Source organism: Chiloscyllium plagiosum, unplaced genomic scaffold (genome assembly GCF_037043375.1).
Source record: "Chiloscyllium plagiosum isolate Xiang-an unplaced genomic scaffold, Cpla_swu_hap1 HiC_scaffold_4, whole genome shotgun sequence".
Lineage (NCBI taxonomy): Eukaryota > Metazoa > Chordata > Chondrichthyes > Orectolobiformes > Hemiscylliidae > Chiloscyllium > Chiloscyllium plagiosum.
In genome coordinates, this window is record NW_028270142.1 from 111070118 (window position 1) to 111092953 (window position 22836).

A 22836-nucleotide genomic window follows, 5' to 3' on the forward strand; every position below is an offset into this window, starting at 1 on the left:
TCTGTCTTCAGCCTCCAACATTCTTATTTGCAGAAGAAAATCTTGAAGAGGCTATCAAGAATGACAAACTTCAATTATTTGGAGCAGTGAAGGTGAAAGAAAACTGCACAGAGGCTGGTACCCCATCACCAAGTCATGCTTTATTTACACGTATACAGTATATGGGCTCTGGTCAGCCAGCTCAGAGCCAGTCCATAGAAGGAGGAGACTCTCTGAATCTCCAGTTTATATAGTTTATTACAACAATGATCACTGTCTAATTCCATCCATTTACCTGATTCAAATTTTACCACCTGCCAAAGTATGATTTGAACACGCATTCCCACAGGTCCTTGTTCTATTGACCCAGTGACAATGCCACAATCTCCTACAGCCAAAACAAGGACGGCTGTTAGTGGAGTGGAGTCAAGTTGCCATAGTCTTACCTGACTATAGGGCTGCTCTCTCATTAGAGAGAGATGGCCTAGTGGTGACTTAATCTGAGGGCCATCACACCTTAGGCTAGGGGAGAGGTTGAGAAGGAGAGCCCTTCATAGTAACCTCAGATAGTGATGGGGATTGAACCCACACTGTTGGCATTACACTGTTTCGCAACTGAACTACACCAATCCACTCCTCTGCCAATCTCCTGTCTTTTTATTCTTTAGTGCTTATATTTTCCCCAGCATCCATGTTGATCTGTTTATATAATTTTTTCTTCAGAATGAATAGAACCTCTGAGACTCCCAGTGATTTTTTAAAATTGCTTTAACCCGCACACTGCTGCCTAACTGCGGTAGTGCTTATTTTTCCTCAGCACCCAAGTTGTGTGTGTGCAGGGGTGACATCTCCCCTTTACTTTTTTAAAAAACTCCCCTTTTTTATTTTATTAAATAGTTTACAAAACAATTAACATTAGCAGCAGTTCACAAAGAAACAGCAATTTCACAAGGGAGAGGAATGGCAAAAGCCAGGCCCTCAAACCCTAACGTTCAACCAGTTTTTAGGGAAATAAGGAAAACCTCAAATCCCAACTCCCCTTTATTTTTTTTCCCTGTTTATTTATATTTTATTAAACAATTCACAGTTTACAAAACAATTAACATTAACAACTGTTTACAAAGAAACAGCAATTTCACAAAGGTGGGGAATGGCAAAGCCAAGCCCCAAACCCTGACATTCAACCGATTTTCAGGGAAATGAGGAAAAATCTCAAATCCCAACTCCCTCTTTAAATTTTTTTTTATTACCCCACACTACCGGCTAACTGCGGTGCCAACTCCCCTTTATTTTTTTTCTTCTAGAACCAATTACACTCCTGTTTATTATCACTCATCTTTTTTTTTCAGAGTGAACAGAACCTCTGACACTCCTGTTTTTTTTTCCCACACTACCGCCTAATTGTAGTAGTGCTTATTTTTCCAACTCACCTTTTTTTATTTTATTAAACAATTACAAAACAGTTTACATAACAGTTTACAAAAAACAGTTAACATTTGCAGCTGTATACAAGAGACAGCAATTTTACAAGGGAGAGAGAGCAGCAAAACCAGGCCCCAAACCCTACTGTTCAACCAGTTCACAGGGAAATGAGGACAAAACTCCAATCCACCAACTCCCCTTTATTTTTTTTTTGCTTATTATTTATTTCCCCCAGCACCCATGTTGTGTATGTGCCGGTGTGAGACACAGTGAGAGACACAAGATGGATGAACCTTTATTCAGTTTCCACCACCAGGAAGAAAGGAAACAGTGGCCAGTGACAAGCAGTGCCCTTCATATCAAAGGGCAATGCTGTGTGATCAAATAGTGAAGGGCAGGGCAGGGATTAAATCAAAATAGAGTTGGAGGGGGAAATAATGCACTCCACTCCCTGCGGTGCCCTCAACTCCCTTTTTTTGTGAACAGAACCCCTCGACACTCCTGTTGATTTTTTTTTAACCCCACACTACCGCCTAACTGCGGTACTGCTTATTTTCCCCCAGCACCCATGTTGTGTGTGTGCAGGTGTGAGACACAATGAGAGACACAAGATGCATGAACCTTTATTCAGTTTCCACCACCAGGAAGATAGGAAACACCCGAGTGGCCAGTGACAAGCAGTGCCCTTCACATCAATGGGCAATGCTGTGTGATCAAACAGTGAAGGGGAGGGCAGGGATTAAATCAAAATAGAGTTATAGAGTCATAGAGATGTACAGCATAAAAACAGACCCTTCGGTCCAACCTGTCCATGCCGACCGGATATCCCAACCCAATCTAGTCCCACCTGCCAGCACCCGGCCCATATCCCTCCAAACCCTTCCTATTCATATACCCATCCAAATGCCTCTTAAATGTTACAATTGTACCAGCCTCCACCACATCCTCTGGCAGCTCATTACATACACGTACCATCCTTTGTGTGAAAAAGTTGACCCTTAGGTCTCTTTTATATCTTTCCCCTCTCACCCTAAACCTATGCCCTCTAGTTCTGGACTCCCCCACCTCAGGGAAAAGACTTTGCATATTTATCCTATCCATGAAACCTCAATTTTGTAAACCTCTATAAGGTCACCCCTCAGCCTTTTATGGTCCAGGGAAAACAGCCCCAGCCAGTTCAGCCTCTCCCTATAGCTCAAATCCTCCAACCCTGGCAACATCCTTGTAAATCTTTTCTGAACCCTTTCAAGTTTCACAACATCTTTCCGATAGGAAGGAGACCAGAATTGCACGCAATATTCCAACAGAGGCCTAACCAATGTCCTGTACAGCCGCAACATGACCTCTCAACTCCTGTACTCAATACTCTGACCAATAAAGGAAAGCATACCAAACGCCTTCTTCACTATCCTATCTACCGGCGACTCCACTTTCAAGGAGCTATGAACCTGCACTCCCTTTGATATGAAGGGCACTGCTTGTCACTGGCCACTCGGGTGTTTCCTTTCTTGCTGGTGGTGGAAACTGAATAAAGGTTCATGCATCTTGTGTCTCTCACTGTGTCTCACATCGGCACACACACAACATGGGGGAAAAAAATAATAACACTCCCTAGGACCTTACCATTAAGTGTATAAGTCCTACTTAGATTTGCTTTCCAAAAATGCAGCACCTTGCATTTATCTGAATTAAACTCCATCTGCCACTTCTCAGCCCATTGGCCAATCTGGTCAAGATCCTGTTGTAATCTGAGGTAACCCTCTTCGCTATCCACTACACCTCCAATTTTGGTGTCATCTGCAAACTTACTAACTGTACCTCTTATGCTCGGGTGGAAATAATGCACTCCACTCCCCGTGGTGTTTTTGTCCGGGATCTCTGACACTCATGTTTATTTTTTTATTAAATTTACCCCCACACTACTGCCTAACTGTGGTAGTGCTTATTTTTTCTCCAGCCCCATGTTGACTCCCCTTTATGTATGAAAAGCGCAGCAGGTCAGGCAGCATTCAAGGAGCAGGAGAATCGACGTTTCAGGCATAAGCCCTTCTTCATGAATCCTGGAGAATCCCTGAAGAAGGGCTTATGCCCGAAACGTTGAATCTCCTGCTCCTTGGATGCTGCCTGACCTGCTACGCTTTTCCAGCAACACATTTTTCAGCTCTGATCTCCAGCATCTGCAGTCCTCACTTTCCCCTTTATATATGTCAGCTAGGACTCCCTGATTGACCCAGGTTAACAACCTCCCAATCAAGGGTCTCATAGTCAATGAGATCCATCTGGCCCTGGTTCCAATCACTACGGAAGATCAAGGCAAGAGTTAATGCAAGCATTCGATTCCAGGAATAGTTTTGAAAGAGCGAAATAGTCCCAACCTCTCCCACAAGGCCCAAGTTCAAGTCCCACTTGATCTGTTCCTTGATAGATTAAAAATATCAAGAGTGCGTAGGAAGAAACGGATTCCAGTGACTAATGATCAGAAGACACAAATTTAATGTGATAGTTTAAAGAGCATGAGGTGACAAGCAGGGAGTGAACTACCTGTAAGAGGAGTAGAAACAGATTCAGTAGCAACTTTCAAATCGGACAAATACATCAAAGGAAAATTAGATACAACATCATGGATAAAGCAGATTGTGATAATTGAAAAGCTTGATCACTCAGCTACCACAGGGAAGACGGGCCGAACCGTCTCTTTCGTGCTGTGCTGTTGATGGGGTTGAGAAACGACTCGGATTTGGGGGAGGGAACGTGGAGGTCAAAGGACAGAGAAACCATTTGCTGACACTTTAAAAAAAAATTCCGTCTGTGCTGGGATATTTTTAGTGACTGGGACAAATCCGACACTAACAGAGGCAGCTGAGAGAGGGAGGTGGATCCAAAAAGCAGGGGCTATTGGAGAGAGCAGGCAGCTGAAATATTTTCCTCAACTTGATTTCACTTTCATTTTCCCCGGCTGGAGACGCAGTTCAGAAAGGGAGCACTCGCTCACCAATTCAGGGAGACTTTAGCATGAAACGACATCAAGTGAAGCCCATTGCCCCGGAGAGGTAAGAGGTAGAGGGGGGGATCTATTGGAAATCCCCTGTTCCTCCGGAGCTGTCACTGTAACGGACACTGTTTCTGAACAAGGAAACTGCGCACGCTGTTAAATATTTCGAGTCTTCCCAGTGTTTTCAGTTTCTACTCGTTATTAAGAAACTGAGTCGAGCAGGAAAACCAAACGAGGGTCAAGCTTCTTGCGTCGGTCAGTCCAAAGCAGACATAAAGCTAATGTTCAGTTTTTGAGGGGATTAGGGCGCTCCCAAAGTCACTCTGTCAGTGGATCCTCCTGAATCTCAAGGGTTTTATGAATTCCTCTCCAGGGATTGGGGGAGGTGGAACTGAAGGTGATAAGGCCGAGTTTACCAGCACAGCAGATTCAAGTCTCGATTTTGCACCGCGCAAAGTCAATGAAAAATATTTGTTAGACAATTGAGGAGGAGCGAAGCAGAATTTTAGTTTTAAATCTGGAGCACACTTCCTGCAAGTGGCTTAGGGGAAACAGAATCAATAATCACTTTCAAAAGGAAGTGGAGATGTTAGCAACACAAAATTAGGAGCGGGGGGAGGGGCAGTGTGACCAAATGAGTGGGACGGTGGAGTTAGACCCGTTCTGGAATATGTAAACAGCTTTGGGCCCCTTATCTAAGGAAAGATATACAGGCATTGGAGACAGCCCAGAGAAAATTCGCTTGGATGTGGAGAGACTGCGTTATGAGGAGAGATTGAGAGGGTTGGGCCCATTCTTGTTGGAATTTAGAAGAATGAGAGGTTACCTTATTGAAACGTAAAAGATTTCTATCTTAGGGATTTTCCACAGGGGATGTGGAAAGATTATTTCCCCTTTTGGGAGAAAGTGAGGCCTGCAGGTGCTGGAGATCAGAGTCTGGAGTGTGACGCTGGAAAAGCACAGCAGGTCAGGCAGCATCCGAAGAGCAGGAGAATCGACAAGGGGTTAGGCAAGAAACCTTCATCAGAAATAGGCTTGTGAGCTGAGGGGGTGCCAATTCCTGTGCCGCTGGATCCCAATTCCACAGCATCTGCTCCCAGGAGGACCAGTTCCACCACAGAAAAAAACGCTGTCCCTTATTTCCAATTCCTCTGCCTCTGCTACATCTCCCAGGAGGACCAGTTCCATCACAGAACACACCAGATGGCTTCCTTCTTCAAAATCCATAATTTTCCCCCGCGTGGTTGATGATGCCCTCCAGTGCATCTCATCCACTTTCCGCACCTCCACTTTCAAACCCCACCCCTCCGACCCCAACAAGGACAGAACACCCCCCGGTCCTCACCTTCCACCCCACCAACCTCTGTATACATCGCACCAATCTCCACCATTTCTGCCACCTACAAACAGACCCCACCACCAGAGATATATTTCCATTCCCATCTCTATCTGCTTTCCGTAAAAACCGCTCTCTCCACAACTCTCTTGTCAGGTCCACACCCCCCAGCACCCACCAACCCCTCCCAACACCTTCCCCTGACACCACAGGAATTGCAAAACCTGCGCCCACACCTCCCTCCTCACCTCTGACCAAGGCCCCAAAGGAGCCTTCCACATCCATCAAACTTTCACCTGCGTTTCCACACATGTCATTTACTGTATCATTGCTCCTGGTGCGGCCCCCTCTACATTGGGGAGACAGGATGCCTTCTCGCAGAACACTTCAGAGAACATCTCCAGTACACCCGCACAAACCAACCCCACTGCCCTGTGGCCAAACACTTAAATTCCCCTGCCACTCCACCAAGGACATGCAGGTCCTGGGCCTCCTCCATCGCCAAACCTTTACCACCCAACGCCTGGAGGAAGAATGCCTCATCTTCCACCTCAGGACTTTTCAACCCCATGGCACGAATGTGGACTTCACCAGTTTCCTCATCCCCCCCCCTTTATTTCCAGTTCCAACCTTCCAACTCGGCACTGCCCTCATGACCTGTCAATCTTCCTTCCCACCTATCCACTCCACCCTCTTCTCTGACCTATCAGTATTATCCCCACCTCCATCTACAATCATGCTCTCAGCTACCTTTCCCCCAGCCCCACCCCCGCCTCCCATTTATCTCTCCACCCCCTCAGCTGACAAGCCTCATTCCTGATGAAAGGCTCTTGCCTGAAACGTCAATTCTCCCGCTCCTCGGATGCTGCCTTCCCTTTTGGGAGAGCCTTGGACAAGAGGGTCATAATCCCAGAATATTGGGGTCACGCATTTCAGACCAAGATAAGCAGGAATTTCTTCTCTGAGGGTAGTGAATCTGTGGAATTCTTTACCACAGAGGGCAGTTGAGGCTGGGTCATTACATATATTCAAGACTGAGGTAGACATTCATAATCAGTAAGAGAATCAAGGCTTATAAATAAAATGCAGGAAAGTGAAATTGAGCATTATCAAATCAGCAGTGATCTCATTGAATGTCAGAACAGACTCGATGGGCTGAATGGCCTACTTTGCTCCTACTTCTTATGGTTTTATTAGGGTATAGTAGGAGGCCATTTGCCAATCACATCTGTGCTGTCTCTCTGTAGAGCAGCCCCGTCGATTACATTTCCTGTTCTGCCTCTGTAGCTCTGCTTCTTGAAATGCACATCCAATTTCTTTTTGAAACCAATGATTGTGCCTGCTTCCATCAAACTCATCTACAGCAAGTTTCAAGTTGATAACATTTGCTGTAAGCATATGGTGTCACATGGCTTACTCTCACTCCATACCCTTTGCAGTACAGATTGCCTATTCAGAACTGACTTTCATCAACAATTTGGATGCAAGCCCTCTGCACAAATGTTTCATTTTATTCACTCATGGATGTGGGTGTCACTGGCTGGGTCAGCATTTATTGCTTGTCCCTAGTTGCCCTTGAGAAGGTGGTATTGTGTTGCCTTCTTGAACCACTGCAGTCCACATGCGATCGGTGGGCCCACAATGCCGTTAGGGAAGGACTTCTAGGATATTGATCCAGCGACAGTGAAGGAATAGCAAGATGTTGCCAAGTCAGGAGAGAAACTTGCAGGTGATGGTGTTCCCATGTATCTGTTCCCATGATGTTTGTGGATGTGGTGTCAAGCTCCTTGAGTGTTGTTGGAACTGCACTCAATCAGGAAAGTGGGGAGTATTCCATCACAAACCTGACTTATGCCTTGTACGTGTAGAACAGACTTTGGAGAATCAGTGCTTTATTTCCCCCTCCAACTCCATTTTGATTTAGTTCCTTCCTGCTCTCCCTATGGCCCCCTTTCACTTTGATGGTTGGCAAGGCCCACAATGGGTTTTACTTATAAATATTCAATTGACTACAGGGGTGTTTTACTGATGGTCATTACCAGTTTAAAAAAAATAAAGTCCCAGTGACTTTGTGGAGGGCACATCATTCAGTTGTGTGTGATAACACTTCCAGGTAGAAGAAGAAAGAAAAAGAAAATCCACTTCTAAGCATTCTTCAGTCTTTCAGCACACTTTCTTTTCTTCACTCCCAGGATGTGGGTGGCACTGGCTGGACCAGCATTTATTGCTCATGCCTGGTGAAGGTGGTGGTGAGCTGCCTTCTTGAACTGCCGCAGTCCTTATGGTGTAGAAGCACCCACAGTGCTTTTAGGGGAGGGAGTTTCAGAATTTTTCAGGACTTTGACCAGTGACCATGAAAGAACAGTGATATATTTCCCTATCAGGATGTTGTATAGCTTGGAGGTGGAGGTATTCCCATGTAGCTGCTGCCCTTGTCCTACTCTGTGGTAGATGCTGATGCTGGAACTTTGGTGAGTTACTGCAGTGCATCTTGGAGGTGGCACACAGTGGTACCACTGCAACAGGATGGATGAAGGTGGTGGATGAGGTACAAATCAAACGGGCTACTTTTATGCTGAATGGTCCTGGAATATTGATGGAATTCACCCATCCAGGCAATCCATCACGTTTCTTGTAGATGGTGGACAGAGGGAGACAGGACATCAACTTGCGGATTGTTTCAGATCTCTGGGACACCAGCACTAACCAACCTCACCGTCCTGTGGCTGAACACTTCAACTCCCCCTCCCACTCTGCCAAGGACATGCAGGTCCTAGGCCCCCTCCATCGCCAAACTCTAACCACCCGACGCCTGGAGGAAGAACACGAGATATTCCACCTTGGGACCCTGCAACCACACAGGATAAATGTGGATTTCACCAGTTTCCTCATTTCCCATCCCCCCACATTATTCCAGACCCAAGCATCCAACTCAGCACCACCCTCCTGACCTGTCCATCACCTTTCCCATCTATCTTCTCCAACCTATCACTTTTTTCCCCACTTCATCCTCCTATCGCATTCTCAGCTATCTTCCCCCCAACCCCACCCTCCCTCCCATTTATCACTCAGCCCCCTGGCCCACAAGCCTCATTCGTAATGAATGGTTTATGCCAGAAACATTGATTCTCCTGCCCCTCGGATGCTTTTCCAGCTCCACAATCACCTACAGATGGTGGACAGACACTGGAGAGACAGGAGTGAGTTACTCACCACAGAATTCCCCTAGTTTGTGACCTGCCCTTGTGGCCATGGTCTTGTTATGACATGCCCAATTCAGTTTCTAGTCAATGCTAACTCCAAGGATGTTGACATGTGCCTTGCAATTTTCACTTTCATTCGTTACCCATACCAACTCACTAGAGGAAGAGATTCCACAATATCCTATCCCTATGACTAAATATCGGTCATCAGTGGTGAGCCTGCAGTACTTGTTTTCCCAGTCCTAGATGATATTTGATTCCCCTGACTTGTGAAAGGAGGAATTGCGACATGTGCCTCTCACCTGCAGTCAATGTGGTGTTTGGAGGAGTAGAATACTTTTAATGAATTTCACATGAATGAAGCTTTTGGAATTTGTCACCTCATAGAACTTTGGAAAGCAAATGCACAGATTTTGGTGGAGACTGTGAACGAGGCTGTTGATTAGTCAGCTGGCTTAAATAATACTTGTACATTTAAGGAAATTGTGAACATTCACACGCACATGCTCTTCAGCTACAGCAAATCAAGTCTGAAGTTTTTAGAAGCGGCCAATGGAACGAAAATGTTACTGGAAACATTTAATGACAAGCTGAAGAAGTTTCGGCCAAACGTTGTAATTGAAAAAGAAAACATTGAATAAAAGCAAGCATTTTGAGAATGGTGCAGTGACATCTAGTGGCCAGAGCTTCTAAATATAACGTGACAGAAGTGATTTACATTGGATGTCTATGGAAAAATAAAATTACTGTAGGTGCTGGAAATCTGAAATGTAAACAGAAAATGCTGGAAATTTTTAGGTCAAGCAGCATCTATAAAAAGAGAGAAGAAAAGTTAATGTTTCAGGTTGATGACCTTTCACAACGGCACTTTGAAAAGGGAGAGGAACAGACGAAGGTAGCACATGGCCTGTGCAGAAGACAGAGAAAGAGAAAGAAACCCACACTGCTAACTGACACAGCAGTGAACCTACACAGTCACTGCCTTAAGTCAGTCTTACTATTTCCATCATCCTTTGAGACCCTACATTCCATACTGAAACAGCTAGTTACATTCAAACACTCCTCCTTTACTTTGGTATCATTTGGAATGACATACAGGAAGTCAAAATAAATTTCAGTTCATATAAAGATTTGTTTCCACAGGCTCGGGAACCCAGAAACAATGCCGCAACACCCAAAGAAAATTCAAGTCCTGAATGTTCCTGAAAATGTTTCTGTGAAACGTCTGCTGGATAAACTGACCATTTATTTCCAGAAGTCGAGCAATGGAGGGGGTGAGGTATTGGACGTGGAATATTCAACCGGTGTTAAAGGCTGCGCTTATGTCATTTTTGAGAAGGAGGAAGGTAATTGAGCTCGGTGATTGCTGCAGTGGGGTGATGATATTGGGGTTTTTGGGCTGGTACAGAAGCCTGAATTGGGGAGGGCATGCTACAGAGCAGGGGAAAGGCAGTTGACCTTTTACAGATACTGGTCAAGGGTTTCATCAGCCCCAGTGTTCAGAAGGATATGAATGTTCTTGCACGTAAGACTCAAAATGTAACCGTACAGATAGTTAGCAAGGAAAATTGCATTTTAAGTTTATTGTTTTTAAAAATGAATAGAGATTACAGTATAAGAGCAGGGAGGTAATGCTGGATCTCTATAGGATCTCAGCTGGAATATTGTCGACAGTTCTTGTGCCACACTGTAGGAAGGATGTGAATTCATTGGAAAGAGTGCAGGAGAGGTTTATGAGAATGATCCCACGGATGGGACACCTCAGTTATGAGGATAGGTTGGAGAAATTGGATTCTCCTGCTTGGGTAGGAGATTTGATCAATGTTTACAACATCATATGGGGTCGGGACAGAGGGACCTCTAAATTGAAAGAAACTATTCCTGCATGTAAAAAGATCAAGAATCAGAGGTCACCGTTTCTAAGTGCTTTGCAAAAAAAGCAAATGCAAGGTGAGAAAAATCTTTCTCACAAGGAGAGTAGTCCATGTTTGGAATTCACTGCCTGGTAGCAATGTGGAGCCAGTTTCATTGGGACATTGAAGAGAGCATTTAATGATCATTTAAATAGAAACAATGTGCAGGGTTTTAGAGAAAAGGTAGGAGTTTGGCACTAAGTCAAAATGCTTAGAAAGCCAGCGGTAACATGATGAGCCCTACACGCTCTATCCTGTAATAATTCTTCAAATTAGCATATTGTCTTACTATCAGGCCTTGGTGAAACCTTGTCTGAATTACTGTGCACATCTTTGAACTCACTACCAATGAAAGAATATATTTGCCTTTGTGAAAGTACAACAAAGCCTCCCCAGACCGATTTGTGATTATATTGCATGAGGGAAAATTGAGTCATCAAGCTTTATATTTCCTCTTATCCTGAATTTGTGTCCAAAATGTCTTGGCCAAGGGAAATAAACACTAACTATCCTGTTGAGCCCCTTCAGAATCTTATACATTTTCAATAAGATCTCCGTCCGGTCTTCCAAACTCCAGAGAATATAAGCCCAATTTTTTCAATCTGTTATCACAGGGGGAACTGTTTCATCCAAGGGAACAATCTAGTAAATCTTTTCTCTGCTGCCTCAAAAAAATGTCCTTCTTGATATATAGAAACCAAAACTTGGACAGTATTCCAAATGTGGTCTCGCCATCTACATTTGTAGGAATACTTCCTTATTCATGTAGCTAATCCCCTTGCAACAAAGGCCATCACACTAGCTTCCTAACTGCTTGCTGCATTTGCTGTTAACTTTCCAATGTCAACAGTTATAAATGTAACCTCTCTTTTTAAAAAAAAAATCCTGTTTTTCTATTCTTACTGTTAAAGTGAATAACCTCACACTTCCCCACAATATATTCCACCTGCAGTCTTGTTGCCCATTGACTGAAGTAGTTTATATCTCCCTGCAGCTTCCATTCCATCTCACAAGTTACATTCCCACTAGGCTCTTTATTGTTAGAAAACTTAGAAACATTACTGTCAGCCTGCTAATCTGAGCTATTAATACAGATTGTGAATAGATGATGCTACAGCACTAATTCTTAGAGCACTCCACAAGTTACAGCTTTCCAATGTGAAAATACCTAATTTTTCCCTATTTTCTGCTTCATGTTCAAGAACTGATCTTCTGTTCGTATTAATATGTTGTGTCAGATTTTATCTTGAACAACAACAACATTCTAAGTGGCACTTTATTGAATATGTTTGGAAGTATTCCATGTATTTTCCACTTTTTCCATATCTGCTGGTTCCCTTTGTCTAATTTGAACTACATCCTCAAAAAATGTAATAAATTTGTCAAACACTATTTCCCTTTCGTAAAACTGTGTTGATTCTGTCTGATTAGACTACATTAAAAATCACACAGCATTAGGATATTGTCCAACAGGTTTATTTGAAAGTACAGGCTTTCAAATAAACTTATTGGAGTATAACCTGGTGTTGTGTGATTTTTAACTTTGTCCATCCCAGTCCAACACCAGCATCTCTACAGCCTGATTATACCTATGATTTTCTAAGTGCATTCCTGAATAATATATTTCAGAACTTTATCAATGGCTGCAGACTAACTGACCTGTGGTTCCTTGTTTTCAAATTTCCTCTTTTTGTAGAACTTTAACATTTGTTTCATGTTGCGTGTAGAGTTGATTGAAACATCAAGGAACCTAAGGGATCTTGATAGGGTAGACATGGAAAGGGTACTCACACTTGTGGATCAATCTAAAACTGAATGTAACACTTTTGAAAAGAGTTTTCCATTTAATGTAGAGGTAAGGAGGATTTTTTTTCTCACAAAGGATCATAAGGATGGATAGGGGAGTGAAAGCAGAGTTGTGGAGTCATAAGGTCAAACAGCACGTAAATAGACGCTTCGGTACAACCAGTCCATGCTGAATATAATCCCAAACAAAGTTAGTCCCACCTGCCTGCTCCTGGTCCATATCTCTTCAAATCTTTCCTATTGATGTATCCATCCAAATGTCTTTTAAATGTTGTAGTTGTCTCCGCATCCACGACTTCCTCAAGAAGTTCATTCCACACGCGAATTACCTTCTGTGTAAACAAGTTTTCTTAGTGTCTTTTTTAAAAATGCGCCCCTTCATCTTGAAATGCCCCATACTAGGGAGAAACAACTACCATTAATTCTATCTATACTCTCATTACTTAAAAACCTTATCAGGTCGTCTGTCAACCTCCTATGCTCCAGTGAAAAAAGTCCCAGCTGTCCAGCCTTTCTTTAAAATTCTATCTGTGCATCTCATTATTTTATAAACTTCTATCAGGTCACCTGTCAACCTCCTAGCTCCAGTGAAAAAGGTCACAGCGTATCTAGCCTTTCTTTATAACTGAAACCCTCTAAACCCAGCCATATCCTGGTATCTCTCTTCTGAACCCTCTCCAGCTTAATTAAATCATTCCTATAATGGAGTGACCAGAAGAGGCCTCACTAATGTCCTGAACAACCTCAAAATGGCTTCCAACTCCTGTACTCAAAGGACTGAGCAATGAAGGTAAGTGTTCCAAAAGCCTTTTTAACCACCCTGTCTATATGTGACACAAACTTCAAATAATTATTTATTGGCACTCCTAGGTCTCTCTGTTCAACAACATTACCCTTGTATGTTGGACCAAAATGCAATACCTCACATTTATTCAGATTGAACATCATCTGCCATTTTCCAGCTATTGACACTTTTAGAGTCATAGAGTCATAGAGATGTATAGTATGGAAATAGACCCTTCAGTCCAACCTCCATGCTGACCAGATATCCCAACCCAATCTAGTCCCACTTGCCAGCACCCGGCTCATATCCCTCCAAACCCTTCCTATTCATATACCCATCCAAATGACTTTTAAATGTTGCAATTGTGCCAGCCTCCACCACTGTCTCTGGAAGCTCATTCCATACACATACCACCCCCTGCGTGAAAAAGTTGCCCCTTAGATCTCTTTTATATTTTTCCCTTCTCACCCTAAGCCTATGCCCTCTAGTTCTGGACTCCCCCACCCCAGGGAAAAGACTTTGATCAAGAACCCTTTGTAATTTTAGAAAACCTTCTTCACTGTCTACATGCCACCTATTTTGGTGTCGTCTGCAAACCTACTAACCGTGTCTTCTATGTTCTCATAAAAATGATTTAAATAAAATGACAAACAAGAGAACACCCAGAACAGATCCCTGTGGAACACCAATGGTCACAGTCCTCCAGGCCGAAAAGCAACTCTCCACCATTATTCTCTCTCTCTCTTACTGTTAAGTCAATTATGTATCCAATTGGCAAGCTCACGCTGAATCCCATGTGACCTAACTTTACTAATTAGTCTACCATGCAGAACCTAGTCAAAAGCTTTACTAAAATCTAAATAAATAACGTCTACTGCTGTGCCATCGTCGATCTTTTTGGTACCTTCCTCAAAAAATAAAGTCAAGTTTGTGAGACATGATTTTCCTAGCACAAAACAATACTGACTGTCACTTTTTGCCTCTCCAAATGTCCATAAATTCTATCTTTTATAATCACCTCCAACAATTTACCCACAACTGAAGTCAGACTCACAGGTCTATAGTTCCCTAGTTTCTCCTTACAACCTTTCTTAAACAAAGGTACAACATTAGCCACCTTCCAGTCATCAGGCACCTCATCCATAGTTATAGATGATGCAAATATTTCTGCAAGGGGTCTTGTAATTTCCTCCCTTACTTCCCACAATGTTCTAGAATACATTGGATTAATTTCAGGAGATTTATCCACTTTTCAATTCTCTAAGACCTCCTGAACTTCCTCTTCTGTAATGTGAACTGTTCTTAAAACATTAAAGTTTATTTCTCTGCATTCTCTCAATACCATTTCTTTCCTCAAATATAAACTGACGTGAAATATTTATTTAGATTTTCTCCCATCTCCTGGGGTTCAACACAAACAAGACCATCTTGGTCTTTAAGAGGCTCTACTCTTTCACTAGTTATCTGATTACTCTTAATGTATTTGTAGAATCTCTTTTTGGATTATCCTTAACCTTCTCTCATATGCTATCTCATATCCCCTATTGCCTTCCTGATTTCTTTCTTAAGCATGCCCCTACACTCTTTAATTGATAAAGAAATTTAATTGAACCAAGTTATCTGTATCTGAAATAAGATTCTCTTTTGTTCTTGATTAGAACCTCAATATTTGCGCATTGTTCCTTAATCTTACCACCCTTACCCTTCAATCTAACAGGAATATATAATGCCTCTGAACGCTTGTCATCACACTCTTGATTTTTAAGGCAGAGTTAGATAGATTCCTGATAACAAGTGGGTGAATAAGCAAGGTGAGTTGAAAGGTTATTGGGGACAGGCAGGAATGTGAAGTAATCAGATCTTATTGAATGACGGAGATAATGTTAGGGCTGAATGGCCTAAATCACATTCTCACTCCTACTCCTCTTGACTCCATATTTAGATAAATATATTTAAATTCTAATCTTACTGCAAGTAGCCTGCAGAGCTGCTATAACAGTTACACAGTTGGGTCTTAGCCTATCTAGGAGATAATGGGATCCACTCCAATCTGCAATTTTGTGTTTCTTAAAATGATTTATTTCTTACAGATGCAAACAACGTCCTTAAAAGAGAACATGTATTTACATTTGACAATAAGAAATACAAATTGGAAGTACGGGAAGTTGAAAAAGAACCGTGCGATGCTGATGATGAACAGGTATATGTTTTGAGGGAGAAATTTAAAACCTGTGAAAAATGGAGATAATTTTAAGTCATCAGATGGGCAGCCCACTATTGCTTGTACACATTCCATCTGGCACTTATTATCAGCATTGTAAAGAATAATTTACAAACAAGGGACAATAGTGCAAGGCAAGTGACGATAGGATCAGTAGTTATCAGGAATGAGTCCAGTGGAATCAATGCCAATGAGAAAACAGTCAGTAACTAAATTGTAAAAATGAGTATTGAGACCTTCAAGGCTGTTAAAAGCCTAATCAAAGATAAAGTGCTTCTATTGTGTCATGGGTCACTCAGGTAATGTGCAGGAAATCAAGCCCCACTATTCTGGAGCTGTTATGAATGTGAAAATTTGATTAAACTATCAAATTGCCCAATTTTATCTAATAGTCTAGTTCCGGTTATAAGAATAGACATAGCAGATTTTTTATCATTTTCAAGATAATCACCTATTAATTACCATCAAACAGTTTAACAGCAAAAAAGAACAATAAATTGCTAACTTGCAATTAAATAACTCAAACCTTACCCCCTTTTTAAAAAGTCCTATGTAAGTACAAACAGACACACACAGACAAACCAGACACAAATATTATGAGGGTGGGAAGGAACATAAAAATTAGTGATGCACCATTCTAGCACCAGTTTGGATTTTAGGCATTAATGAGTTGTTTTCTGTTAATTCACTTTTGATTCTTTGATAAGGATGTGTGGTTGTGGACAAATTGATTTTAAATCTTCCATTTACTGATTCTTTCAGGGTCTCTTAAAGTGGTTCATCCTCTTTTCTTTCTCAAGAAAGGATTTTGCACCGAGAGAGAGAGTGTTAGGTGCTGAGAATTTTCTTTTACTTCTCCACTCACAAAAGAAAGAGAAATTTAGGCACTTGTTCTTTCACAATCTAGATGCTTCTACTTTATTCTCCAAACAGAAAGCTGTAGCCACTCACCCAAGAATAAGTCAAAAACTTGTTGCTATGCTGAATATTTCTGATTACAAATAATTGGTCCTCGTTGAAATATCAATCAAAAGTCTTTGATTGGATAAAACTACCCTGAACACACACATAGCCACCTGGAATTCTCCCCCACTGCTTGAATGGGGCCATATTATGGATATAACTCACAATGAGTTCTGGTGATTTTTTTTTAAAACTGCAACGCCTTCCATAGTTCCTTGTTTTAAAGGAGTATCTTTTCACATATTATAGTCATCAGTCCAAAAAGTCTACTGTTGAGTATCTGGAACATTGTGGGAGGCCAAAGACGACAACAACTGGAAATTTGGGATCGGTGTTCACTGAATATTCACCCAATCTGTGCTTTGTCTCCCCAAAGTAGAGACTGCACTGTGGGTGGTAATTATAATATATTAAGTTGGATGAGTGCAGGCAAACTGGCATTTCACCTGCAAGGTGTAATTGAGGGCAAAATAGCAGAAAGGGAGGCAATTAAAGTATATATAGTGCTAATTAGACATTTGTTTTTAACCTAATAGGTGATGCTGTTTGTGACAACAAAACTGGACACAAGCTGCTTTTCAGAAAGGAAGGCTCATCAATTAATCTTTAGGCATGATTTTCAAGTTATACGTTCCCAAGGCTGCATTGTGGAGATCAAAGGTTCTTTCCCTTCTTTAGTAAAACTTCGGACAGATCTTAGGGACTTGATTTTGCCTCAGCCAGCACATGCAGTCTCCAGCCAAAGTCACTCAGCCAACAAAAAGAGGTGTGAAAGAAATGAGGAATTTTTACAATCTGGGACTTTCAGAAAATACAGGCAACCAAGTTCCCCTGATAGTGGCTCTGATTCATCAGCATCCAGTGAAGAAGATTATAGTACCAGCCAGTATGCCTCAAATATCCACTCAAGATCCTCTGAGCCAGAATTTTCTTCTAATAAAAGCGATAATTCCCCAATGCCTTTGGTTGCTTCTCCATCTTCTCTGCCAGTTGCCAGTTCCAATAACAAAGAAGACACTGCTTCATATATCAAGAGGAGCATTCATGACCCTCAAGAAGCAATGAAGTATATGAGTACTTCTGCTGTGGAAAACGGTTCCATTTCTAAAATGGATACTAGTAGCCTGAATTCATTTTCATCTCATTCTTCAAACAGTTCTTTTGCTTCTCATATAAGCTTTATGGTTGATAAATGGACCTTCAAATACCTGCAGGCTTTTAACAGCAATTGCCTTCAACAGTTTCTAACAAAGTATTCCGCAAACATTAAAACAGTTTGTTTTGATGAGCTGTGTGAGATATCCTTATACCCAAAAAGGCCAGCACACAATTCCCAAAGAAATCTATCTGAAGCCGAGTCAGAAATTTGTACACAAATTCAGGAAATACAACAGCAGCTAAGGATCAATCATATAGATTTAACTTCAAGGAATTCCGACAAGGAGGAGATCCTGCATAGGTGCAAGAGACTTAGTTCCAAATCAGTGGAAGTTCTGTTGGAAATAAGTGATCACACTGTAACTGTGGTGGGACCATCAGATGAGAGTTATAACATGAAGCAATATATTTTGGGGAATGGTTCTTTGGTCTAAACTGGGCCATGACAGTGACGGAGGTAATTGAATAGGTCAGAAGGACACATCAATAGCAAATCTTTATGTTCTCTAACTTGCAAGGAAATACATTGGATGACTCAAATGCCAACCTCTCATCAATCAAAACTACCAGTCAAACTCAGGCCACAAACCAGTAATCAAACTAAGATCCTTTCAAGAAAACCCAGTCCAGGTTATACCTGTCAAAAGCAACGTTCTTCACCAGAGAGCAGAAAGACAAAGTCTCCAAGTGACATTGATGCACAAGATTCATTAAAACAATTGGACATCTCAAGGCTCAAAGACCAAAGAATTCAGAATCCCCAGCAGACTGTCAAAAGCTGACTCCAAATTGTGGACCTCATTTTTATAGAGGTAACAACAGAGGAAAAACAGGATTAAATATCTACCATCCCACAAGATTAAATGTCTACCATCCCACAGGAATAAATCTCTACCATCCCACACGTTTATTCTTGGTGCTTCATTTCCCCTCAACAAAGGAACTTCAAATTGGGATACGGAAGCAGAAAATGAAAATTTGATGCATCCATTTATTTTCTCTTAAGGGAGGGATCTGTGTTCCTTTGTAGATTACAGCAGTGTCTACGCCTTTATAAGTACTTCATTGTTGTAAAGTATTTTGGATCTCCTGACGTTGTCAAACATGATATATAAATGCAAAGATTATCTAAAATAATGTTTACTTTTGCTGACCCTACAAAGTGCACCAGGCTCAGTACTATTGGGTGGAACCCTCAAAATAATGGTTAATGGATGTTGAAGGCTATGTTTTCCCCAACTCCCAATCATTACAATATTTAATTATCACTTTTAAAAACTCCTGAGTCAGTTTGAAGAGGCAGTGGTGTGGTTGGAATGTAACTGGGCTGGTAATTCAGAGCCCCTGGTTAATACTCTGGGGATATGGATTTGAATCCCACCAGAGCAAATAATGAAATTTGAATGAATTTCTTAAAATGCCTGGAATTAAAAGTTAGTCTAATGATTACCACAGAAACGTGGTTGATTGTCCCTTTATAGAGAATGAATTCTGCCGTCCTCACCATAAATCTGACTCCAGACCAACAGTAATGTGTTGGACTCTTAACTGCTCTCTGATCAGAGTGGCTTGCTTGGGCTATTTTCAGTGACCAATGCTTGCTCAACTAATTCCCATGAAGAAATAAAAAAAGACTCACTTGCCTCAAATTATCTGTCCTGGTTGATGAGCCTGGTTGAAAAATTACTTTAAAATATCTGTCCTGCAGCTGCCTTTAATCGGTTTGTTCCTATGGCCCTTTATCCTGCAGCAATGACTCGATTGGGGTGCTACAGGATAAAGTGCAATGGTTAAGTTAATTAACCAATAGTATAAAAAGCACAAGTTCAAGTCTCACTATAGTAGTTTTAGAGTTTAAGTACAAATGTTTAAAAATAAATGTTTTTGGCTTTGATTTTCATAGATTGACCATGGCACAGCCATGTTATCATAAAAACCTAACTGTAAGAATTAATTCACTGAAGACCTGAAATGACGGATCCATCTGGCCTTACCGAAAGGTGCTGTGAAGAAATGAGTCAGGTGTCTTAGGCCAGAAGATCCAGGTTCAAGCCACCCTCAACCCCTAACATGATTGTGTGTCATAACATTAGATTAGATTCCCTACAGTGTGGGAACAGGCCCTTCAGCCCAACAAGTCCATACTACCTAGACCCATTTGCCTCTGACTAATGCACCTAGCATTATGGGTGATTTAACACGGCCAATTCACCTGACCTGCACATCTTTGGACTGTGGCAGAAAACCGGACCCTGGACGAAACCCACGCAAACACAGGGATAATGTGGAAACTCCACACAGTCAGTTGCCTGAGGTTGGAATCGAACCTGGAATCCTAGTGCTGTGAGGCAGCAATGCTAACCACTGTGCCACCCTTGTCCAAGCAGATTGATTTTAAAAAACATAACAACAATTTGTGACTCTGCTCCCATAGCAATGTGTTTCACTCTTAATTAGTATCTGAATCCATTCAGTTTAATTTGAAATTTATCCATAGAAGATAGGCATTGCTGCCAAAATCTGCATTTAGTATCTGTCCTAAATTGCCCCTGAAAAAAGTATGGCTTCATATTGAATTGCTGCAGACCATGTCTTGAAGGTACTGCCTTAGCCCTGTTCGGTTAGGAGTTCCACATTTCTGACCCAGCAAAGGAGTAGTGAATACTTGCGAATTACAATGATTTGGGGTGGAGGGTAAGTTAGTGATGTGATGGTGTTCATATTTACTTGCTGCCTTCCCCTTCTGGGTGATCAGTGGGAGGTGTCAAGCTTTGCAAGCTGCCACAGTGCATCTTGGGATGGTACAAACTGATGTCAAGAGCAATCACTCTCACCTCACCTTTATAGCCCATGTTTGGGCCAAGGCTATAATTAGATCTGGAGTTGAAGTGGTCCCAACATAACCCACTTTGGTCACCACTGAGCATGCTGAGTAAGTGCCATTGATAGCTGTCAGTGACAGCTTAATTACTCTGCTGCTGTTTCAATTGTAGCAGAATGGTAATGAGATGAATGAATTTCTATTTTTTTGTGGATCCAACATACTCAGGCATTGGAACCGACACTGCGGACAATGTTGTATGTGTGCTGGGACATCCTGATAAGAAGCATGGCTAATTCTGGAGCACAAGTGCTCAGCATGTCGAGTTGTACAGGGCTGATAGCCTTAACTGTGTCCTCAGCTATTTTTAGATGCCATAAAGATGTAAAAGAATTGGCTGAAGATAGGCATTTTGTTGACAGGGAAACCAAGAGGAGGACAAGATGAATCATTAACTATGTACCTCTGGCTGAAGGTGATCAGGAGAATTCTCTACTCCAAAAAGCTGTAGATGCTTAGCTTTGAATGTACTCCATAACGAAAATCAGTAGCTATTTAGATTCTAGGAGGATCAAATATTTTGGTAGTTGGGGAAAGTAGCAATAAGTTCCAATGTCAGCCATCGTCTTATTACAAGACGATATATGTTTTAAGGGTTGTAGGAGCTGTTGTATCTATATCCAGTCAATAAATGCATTGTACAAAATAAATTCTGAAGTTTCTGATTTACCAGTTCACTTTTGACCCCCATCAACAAAAAACACAATAGATTCTGCATTAGAATGAGATACAATCACCCTGACAACTTAATGTCTGGCTAAACTTTACACACCTCTCATTCCAAAAATGGGCCACTATCATTTTGACAATAGCCTGTAGCTTAGAGAAATAGGAGGCCTACCCAGTCCCTGTACAAAAGTTATAAAAAAAAAGGTGTGATATGGCAAGTCAGGAGCTTCTCATGCTGAGAAAATCCAGTTTTCCAACCATGTATTAGACTGAGATTGGTTCTTACTAGTGAGCAGCGAGTGGCCTATTTACATGTAGTAGCATGCACTAACATCTCAATATTAGTTATTCCTGTTTTATTGATATGAGGTTTCGAATTTTCCCATCTGCTGGATAGACACTAGATGACAGCAGTTCCCAAGATGAAAGTCATGGTGGTTCCCTGGCGATTCCAGCTCATTGTTTACTCCTCCTGACCTGCAACTTGGACACCAGGCACCAACATGTCATGGCACACTCCATGAGCACTGAGTGCATGTACCCTATATTTATTTCCCTTGGCATCCAACACGTGCCACTCACACCTCGCCTTCATGGTGAATCTCTAATCCACTTACACTACGATTTTCTACTTCAACGCTGTAGTTTGGAGTACACTGGCAACTTTCATTGAAATCAGGATGTTTTGCCATCAAGGACAGTCTCCCATCTCATGGATAGGGGAGCATTTCAAGGCATATTCTCTTTTAGTATGGGCTCACTTTGTGTCTACTACAATGTTCACAGCATTCCTGCCTTGCCCTGCCTGGCCTTGTTGTGCTTTAGTTAAAGCTTAAAGTCTTTAAGCTTTAACTAAAAGGTGTGGGTGGCACGGTGGCAGTGGGCGGCACGGTGGCAAGTGGGCGGCATGGTGGCACAGTGGTTAGCACTGCTGCCTCACAGCGCCAGAGACCCGGGTTCAATTCCCGCCTCAGGCGACTGACTGTGTGGAGTTTGCACGTTCTCCCCGTGTCTGCGTGGGTTTGCTCCGGGTGCTCCGGTTTCCTCCCAAAGATGTGCAGGGTCAGGTGAATTGGCCATACTAAATTGCCTGTAGTGTTAAGTAAGGGGTAAATGTAGGGGTGTGGGTGGGTTTCGCTTCGGCGGGTCGGTGTGGACTTGTTGGGCCGAAGGACCTGTTTGCACACTGTAATCTAATCTAAAATCTCATGATAGTTCTGTTTTGACCTGCCTTTTGATGCAGACACAAAGCCAGGCAGCAGATCATTGTTAAAGAGGGTGGCCATGTTGCAGTACACTACTGTGTAACAACAACCTCACACTTGTGCCATGTTCCAGCAGCATAAGCGATGTACGCACTGGAAGTGCACAAAGGGGAAATTATAGTGTAATGGGAATGTCACTGAACTAACAATCCAGACATCAGCATTCTGGAGACATCAGTTTGAATCAATCAATGGCAGATGGTTTTTTTTGTTTTAAACTTTTTGAATATCTGGAATTAACAGC

General features: G+C 42.0%; 1 protein-coding gene across 1 annotated transcript; it reads left to right on the forward strand.

Moving 5' to 3' along the window:
* The first annotated feature begins 4269 nt into the window (after positions 1-4269).
* On the forward strand, positions 4270-21308 carry rbm43 (RNA binding motif protein 43). The gene is made up of 4 exons (XM_043685716.2): positions 4270-4451; positions 10076-10278; positions 15526-15635; positions 17156-21308. The coding sequence occupies exons 1-4, from the start codon at positions 4414-4416 to the stop codon at positions 18209-18211; spliced, it is 1407 nt and encodes a 468-aa protein (XP_043541651.2). The 5' UTR covers positions 4270-4413; the 3' UTR covers positions 18212-21308.
* Positions 21309-22836: the final 1528 nt, after the last annotated feature.

What these genes read in the sequence shown, in the direction of transcription:
- rbm43 (XM_043685716.2), top strand. Translation starts at nt 4,414, where the DNA reads ATGAAACGACATCAAGTGAAGCCCATTGCCCCGGAGAG. An exon ending in CATTTTTGAGAAGGAGGAAG is followed by an intron (nt 10,279 to 15,525) that starts GTAATTGAGCTC and finishes TATTTCTTACAG; the next exon opens with ATGCAAACAACGTCCTTAAA. An exon ending in GCGATGCTGATGATGAACAG is followed by an intron (nt 15,636 to 17,155) that starts GTATATGTTTTG and finishes TTAACCTAATAG; the next exon opens with GTGATGCTGTTTGTGACAAC.